The sequence below is a fragment of the Petromyzon marinus genome, chromosome 4 (genome assembly GCF_048934315.1).
Source record: "Petromyzon marinus isolate PM22_M1 ecotype Great Lakes invasive population chromosome 4, UKy_Petmar_22M1.pri1.0, whole genome shotgun sequence".
In the NCBI taxonomy this organism is placed as follows: Eukaryota; Metazoa; Chordata; class Hyperoartia; order Petromyzontiformes; family Petromyzontidae; genus Petromyzon; species Petromyzon marinus.
Window position 1 is genome coordinate 2,006,868 of NC_133670.1, and position 7,369 is coordinate 2,014,236.

The window sequence follows — 7,369 nt, forward strand, 5'->3', positions numbered from 1 at the left end:
GCGGATACCTGATGCACAAATGGCAAATTTAAAACTCTCCATTGTGTGACTGTGGTCATCCAGAAGAGACCCTACAATGTATAGCGACGCAATGCCCGATCCACAAATACGAAGGAGACATCACAGCGATGATGATACACTACTCCGCTTGCTCCTGCCACGGTTTCTGGCCTCACCACCTGACTGTGCAATTTAAGTCGTCGTTCTGCATCAACATCAGCAGCCGTCAATCAAATCAAGTCACGTCATGGGCGAATATCCCGAGTGAATTGTTTTTTTCAGCGAACTGGAGGAGAAACAAGCAAAACGTGTTTGACAATTGTACTCGGCGCTCGGCTGGAGATTACATCCGGCATCATCGTAGACATAAAGTCAACCCTTGTTAATTCGACACATATGCGGCTCTGGCTTTGCCGAATTATGTACAATGGTACTCCCCAGTGCCTCCTGCCCCAATTAAAAAAAAAAATTGTCTTCGAAACTCTTAACACACCATACGAATTGGCACACACCCTGCATCCATTCCATCCAAAACTGTGTATTTGTCTCGCGGACTAAGGGATTTATACTTCAGTCCCGTTCTATTACGTCTTGATGTAGGTGTAGACGACATTTCTGCGAGGGTTGGCTTGCACAGAATGCATAAACAAGGTAGAGTCTAAAGCGACGTCACCGTCTGCACCCGACGCTGACCACGCGCGCCGCCACCAGACTGAGTCGTTGTTTTGGTCGTGGTACTCGGCGTCACTCCACGTGCATGCCGATATTGGACCATTCGGTACGGCAAATTCGGCTCATGGTGAATTACTAATATACTGTGTATTTGCCGAAAGCGCAGCTGTGTCCAATTACCCCCAATTACGAATGATCAAATACCGAAATAACGAGGTTTTACTGTAATGTTGCATTCCTTTGGTGTGCATGTGTTTATATATATGTATTGGGTTTATTTGCCTTTGAGCGGTCGTGTAACATTTCCCAATGTAAGTTGCATTACGCGGCAGTGAAACATCGGCACTGACAGTGCCACGCGTGCGTGTGTAGTTGTAGCGGTTAGCGCGCTGCGCTACGAACACGGCGAATTCGAGGTCGCTACCCGCTCACGATCAACACCACTGACGATTGTCTGAATCGGTCCTGGGCCTCCCCTAGCTCGACTCAGCCTAAAATTAGTACCTGGTGCGGTGTGTAAACATTGCCACTCGGGAGACAAAGGCGGCCAGGCTGTGCCGGCCTTCATAGGTGCTCGCTAACAGCGCTTGCCTCAACAGTTTATTAAAGGCGATGTGGGATTTTCTTTGTTTTCTGCCATGCAGGGACAGAAGCTGTTCCAGAGCTGGGAGAGCCTGTTCGACGGCTCCAATGGCAACTTCGACACCAGCATTCCCATCTACTCCTTCGATGGGACCAACGTGCTGAGCGACCCTCGATGGTGGGTGCTGTCTCTGTGCGTGTGTGCGTGCGAGACGCGGTGAGCTGCAGGTTCTGCGTGTGTGTGCGTGCGAGACGCGGTGAGCTGCGGCTTCTGCGTGTGTGCCCCTCCTAGCGCAAGGCGTGGATGATGCACGGTTGGTTGAAGAGCTCTCGCTCGGAGTCACCTGCAGTATGTACGTTGAACTTAATTCGCGTCGTACGTAGCCAGCCGTGCTAGTCGGGAGGTTCGGGGGAAGGACGGCAAACTCAACACAAAAAGCAGCTCTAAAGAAATGAGTTTTCAATTTACATTTGAAAGTGCATAGCTCCGGTGGCTTCCGAATATCGGAAGGAAGAACGTTCCCGACGGCCGCAGAAGCGCATCTGAAAGTGCGCGATGCAGTGACCGTCTTTGTTCGATGGTTAGCCAGACGCCGCTGCGAGGATGACCGGAGTTTGCGTGATGCTTCATATCCCGTGACGAGATCAGCGAGGTAACGTAATAAATCGTGCAAAACTTCCCTCGAATGTGCTGACCGTGGGTTCCCCGTCCCCCTGCCACAGGCCACAGAAGATGCTGTGGCACGGATCGGACAGCAGCGGCAAGCGGCTCATGACGAGCCACTGCTCATCGTGGCGCGTGGGCGACACGTCGGGCGGCCCCGTGGGCCAGGCCTCGCCGCTGCAGCAGGGCCGCCTGCTGGAGCAGCAGGCGTACAACTGCAACAGCCCCTTCGTGGTGCTGTGCATCGAGAACAGCTCCGTGCAGCACGCGCGCCGGCGCCGCTAGCCACGGGGGAACCGGGCCCGGCACCGCGCCCGTGCCGCTTACTCAGCTCCAGCCATACCCCCCCCCCCCCACCTTCCCCGAGTGCCCCCAGGGCCCCCCCCCCTCCCCCCCGGTTTCCGTGCTCCGGCGCGAGGAACGGCCGAGTCTAAACGCGCGTGGCCGTTCTGACGCTGCTCGTGTGAAACCTGCTGCATCGTATCGGAGTGATTGCCTTCTGCTTAAGTGAGTGAGGAGTTTTATATTTAAAAGGAGTAACCTGGGCCCAGCCAAGGCACCGTCAGTGTGGCATGTGGATGGGTTTCGGTTACTGTGCCTTTAGTTCTCAGTAGACGAGAGTAATTCTCTCCCGACTCTCGCCACCAGCGATTCGGAAGCGTCGGAAAGGTTCCAGCTGGGTGCAACATCTCGTCCACGAACGGCCCCTTGGGATTATAGTAAGCGGCGTTCCACGTTCACAACTTTCACCGGCGAAACATAGCGTCCGTTCGGGTCGCGGTGGCCTCCCAAGTGCTTGGTTTTTTTTTTAAATCTCACGGGTGCTTTCTTTTTACAAGCGTCGAACATCATCGACTCTCGCTCCTGGGTCCTTTTTTGTATTGTTGTAGCAATGCAGCAACGCCTGTTAATCAGAACAACAGATGCCCGTCAAACTGGGCTTTTGTTTTTGTCTCTCTCGTGCCGGAACGACGCACGCAAAACGCTCGCTCCGACGCTTCACCACGTTTAGTTCGAAGCGTACTTCACCCGCCACGATCGGCTCGTCCAACGGCGCTTCAGTTACAACCACGCAATGGCTCACGAGCGAGCTAGCGCTCGGGATCGACACACAAAGCAGGGGGCTGCAAGGGAGCAGTAGGCAAGGAGGGGGGGGGGGGAGATGATGACGACGCACCCTGGGGTAAGCGACGTGCATTCGAGTGACGGGTGGAGGAGTGAAGACCGGCTGACCGGCGTTGCGCAACGGAGTCCGCCAAGGTTGTTTTAAGGGTGGCCGCCAGGGAGTGCCACGCGAATTCTGAGCCCACCGAGGGGTCGGTTCGGAACGTTGGGCGGCCGTGTTGAGGGGCGGGGCTGGAAGTCGCCCCCCCCCCGCTACCACCTCCCCCCCCCCCCCCCCTCCACTGAGTCTCGCCCATCGCTCACAATGGGGGCTTCTACTGTAACGATAAGCTTCATCGGCAATGTTAACCCGTTTTCAATTAAAACAACAAACCTTTAATGTGTGCACTAAGTAACTATGCAGTTTGTATCCACTATGTCGCTGTTTGGTAGTAGTAGTAGTAGTGAAAGCGGGCAGATTCTGCTGTACCATTTCACTCATTTGTAATAATAACCGACGTTTAAACCATGGCTCTTTTGCGGGCAAACTCTTCTCAAAAGTAAACGCGGGAGATAAGCACAATGACTAGAACGTCAACGGCCCTCTCTCTCTCTCCCTCGACGAACTCTCGGCTCAAGAGGTCACGGCAACTGACCCTCAATGAGGCGTCCTAAGTCTCCGTGAGCGTTGAAGCAAAGCCTCTAAAGTCTAAACGGACGCTTGCCTCGTACAATAATAATGAATCAGCCTTGGGGTGACACCGCACATGGCCTCCAGCGCACATAAAAGGGGGCGCACAATGATGGCCCATCGTGTGGTTGAAACGCTTTGACCGCGTCAACGAGAGAGAGAGAGAGCTGCTAACTCGGCACGCGGTGCCTGCCGAGTGGTGCTTGGTGCCACGTAGTTCGACAACGTTTTACCGTGCTCCTGTTGACAGAATGACCCCCCTCTCTCTCTCTCTCTAGAGCTCTACGGTATATACAAACATTGTTCTTTGTTAATCTTGTAATGGCCATGTATGCTTCGAGCTATTGAAAGCTGCTGCCGCTTTTTTTTTTTACAAAGCATGCAATGTCTTGACTCTGGAGCTTGTTACAATAATCTTTGCGACAGTGCCGAGTGGCCGTGTCGAGACACGTAGCAGTGCCTCGCCGCTCTCTCCCTTCGCAGTGTTACCGTCCAAGCCCCCTTTGCGCTCGGGCAGGTGGTGGCATCAGCCCACATCAGCAGCAGCGGTCGCGGCGTGCGCGCATGCAGATGGGGGGGTGGTGGTGTCGTCCTTGGCAGCGGCAGCAGCAATAGCAGCGAACGCACAACTTCCCAGCATGGCACGAGCGCACGTGTGCCACACACGGGAGCAGGAAGAGGGAGGCCCATCACCGCCGATGGGTGTCGACGCACTCTCTCGTGGTTTTTTTTCACCATCGCGTGAGCCACTAAACATGCGCCCTCTTCCCTGCTAAGGAGGTGGCATCGAGTTTTTTTGGCGCAGCGCGTTAACCTTGCTTTGAACTTAGTAAGTCAGTGTTGTTCGTGTCAATCCATTGTGGACACGTTCTGCAGAGTGCGGACGTTTGGTCAACACAGCCCTGCTTTGCGAAAGCTTCGTTTGGTTTTTTTTTGTGCATTGGAGCATTTTCTGATGAAGTATTTAAAGGAAATGCGCACACATTGTCAGAATGATTTGTAATGAATGAAATGTCAAGGCTTCCTGTATGCCAAAGATGCCATAGCCTTGCATGGCCATAGCCGTTAGCGTCTCAGCTGCTGCAGTGAATCTCCTACAAACTGGGTAGTGAATTGACCAGAGATGACGTTTTTAAGTAAATTTCAATAAAATGTAGGTCATTTCTCACTTATATAAACATGCATATATCACGAACAGTTTTGAATACTTTTATAAAGCTAATTAATGAATCATGTTTTTAGAGATAATAATTTTAACCACTTTTTCTAAAATCAAAGGGTAGAGTATGTTATACGGGCTCTTTCCATGGATATGTAGACATTACATCTGGTTGTCGGTAACATAGATGTTTTTTTTCCACGTAGGGGGAGCTAATGTGGAGGCAGACCAACTGTCACTGCTGATAGAAGGGCCGCCCACATCGGTGTTGTGCACGGGAATATATATTTCTGATATCATGACGCATTTGATCGTTAGGCACGATCATGCTTTTATGGAAAAAAACCTGGCCACAATAATTTAATCTGAGACTCAAGTAATTTTTCACTTTTAATTGAAGTTCATATTTCATGCGATTATTTTTATTCACATTAAGTTTCTCCCTTTAAATATTCGTGTAAACGTAAGTATTCACATTCAGCAGGGGATTGATCATGGCTGGTGGCGATGATGTTGATAAACTCTGGTAGTAGCTTGGGCTGTGGGAGATCTGTGTCTCCCATGGAGCAACACTGACCCAACACTGGCCCAATACTGGCAACCAGAGACGAACCTGGGCTTCCCACCTCAGTGCACGTGGCGTTTACATGTTGCCTAAAAGCGTCATCTGTCACTCAGGACAAACGCCACTTTTGATCAAACCCACTTTTAAACGTCCGGTTACCTAGCGTACGTTTTTGTGGCTTTTCATTTAATATGACTGTCTCATGAAATGGTAATTTTAGAGTCGGATTGATCAACCTGAAAAGGCATGGGCATTTATCAGCAGTGACTTGATCTCACGAAAGTGACAACCGACTTCATGGAAAAGCCTGTGGGTGCGAGTTAATTGGGTCACATGGACCTCTTAGGATTAATCAACTTAAATCGCGAGCGTGTAGGTCGTAGTGAAATTGGTAAGGCAATATTACGTTGACATCTAACTTATTGACATGGCGGTTCTGAATTAATGCATGGAAATTGGTCAAATGTACTTTTTATATTGAGCATAAAAATTTATTCCAAGCAATGCCTCAACGTAGGTGGATGCATAACAATGCAGAAGCATCACATACATACGTGCATTTTAAAGGTTTTCTGAGGCTTACAGCTGAGGGTTTTATTTATTCAGATGTATCGCTTGAAAAATTAATTGCCCATTAAGTGTTATATTTTTGTATTTTGCTGCTTATTTCAAGTAGACTCTTTAAGGTTGTTTTTTTTTTCCCTGTGTAAGTGAATGGTGCTACTATTGCCTGCTTCGCAACATTAGGAATTGGAACGCAGCCACAATGAAAGCGTTGCCATTGTGCAGCAGTCGTGCTGCCTCATGCAGGTCAGATGTCACGTCAATTTTTTTTTGTTGTTGTTGAAATCCTTCGCTCATGTACCTGTTCCTTTAACGTCGCACAGTAAACCATAAACACCACTTTCTCGTGTCCGCTTGTTGAACGTTAGACATGAAGTGTTGTCACTTGGAACGTACCCTCCCACTTGCCTGTAAACCTTCAACTTACAAGTGGACCACCTCGTAGCGCAGTGGTACCACACTCATGTTGCCCGCTGCTCCATCCCCTCGGTGTAGTAAGTCAATATTGTACGCGCTCGTTTTAGCCAGGAGGGTCCTCGCCCATCACTACCGAGTGCTCGCTCCCCCACTTCCCACAACCTCCATTCACCACGAAGTGGCGGTGACGCCACCCCGGCGCTTGTGCCAGGCTTTGTGCACCTTGGGGCCACGTGAAGTGTCGAAGGCTCGCTGATGGCAGGTCACGGGACAGACCCAGGTTCCATGGGTTGGCTGACTGGGATCCCTGGCAGATGCCAAAGTAAACTGTTTTATACGATTTGGTTCTTTCGGTAAAGTCACGTAGGTAGAAAAATAAATATCACGTTTCGATCGCAACACAAGCAATCGTCATCAGGTGAAAAAGATACAGCAGTAGAACTGCTGAACAGGAAAGGTGAGCGACTTGATTAGGTGAGCCTTCTTGTTTCGCAGTCTGTTAAAAGATCTAACAGTTGTGTGGAAACCCTCCCCGTAGAGGCGGTTCAATCTTGATTTGAAGCTTTCGTGACTGCAGGAATCCATACTCTAATCGAGTCGCTCAACTTTCCTGCTCAGTTCTACTGCTGTATCTTTTCACCTAATGACGATTGCTTGTGTTGTGATAGAAACGTCGTGATATAACACATTCCTGCGGAGGGAGCTGTTAGGAACGTTGGGTTGCTCGGTCAATGGCCAGAGTCAACGGCGGCACCACGTGGTGTATTCTGCAAATATGCGCGACTGTGAGGGCGGGCACAAGCCAGCGTGAGTAGGTTAAACGTTGAGTTTTATAAGGGCACCACGGGGTGACCAGCCCCTCCCCACCCAGCCCCACCCCTCCCACCCCCCGCCTGCAGTCACGAAAGCTTAAAATCAAGATTAAACTGTTTTATTTTACCAGTTAAGGCA

At 50.5% G+C, this 7,369-nt stretch overlaps 1 protein-coding gene across 7 annotated transcripts in view; it reads left to right on the plus strand.

The window, feature by feature from the left end:
- Positions 1 to 6,340, plus strand: part of LOC116938841 (uncharacterized) — a 275,758-nt gene extending 269,418 nt beyond the window's left edge. For all 7 annotated transcript variants that reach the window (XM_076054538.1, XM_076054531.1, XM_076054499.1 and 4 more), the window contains 2 exons: positions 1,317 to 1,432; positions 1,978 to 6,340. In XM_076054538.1, the coding sequence (XP_075910653.1) occupies positions 1,317 to 1,432; positions 1,978 to 2,203 (342 nt within the window). In that variant the 3' untranslated portion in view covers positions 2,204 to 6,340. The remainder of the gene's footprint in view (positions 1 to 1,316; positions 1,433 to 1,977) is intronic.
- The last annotated feature ends 1,029 nt before the right edge of the window (positions 6,341 to 7,369 follow it).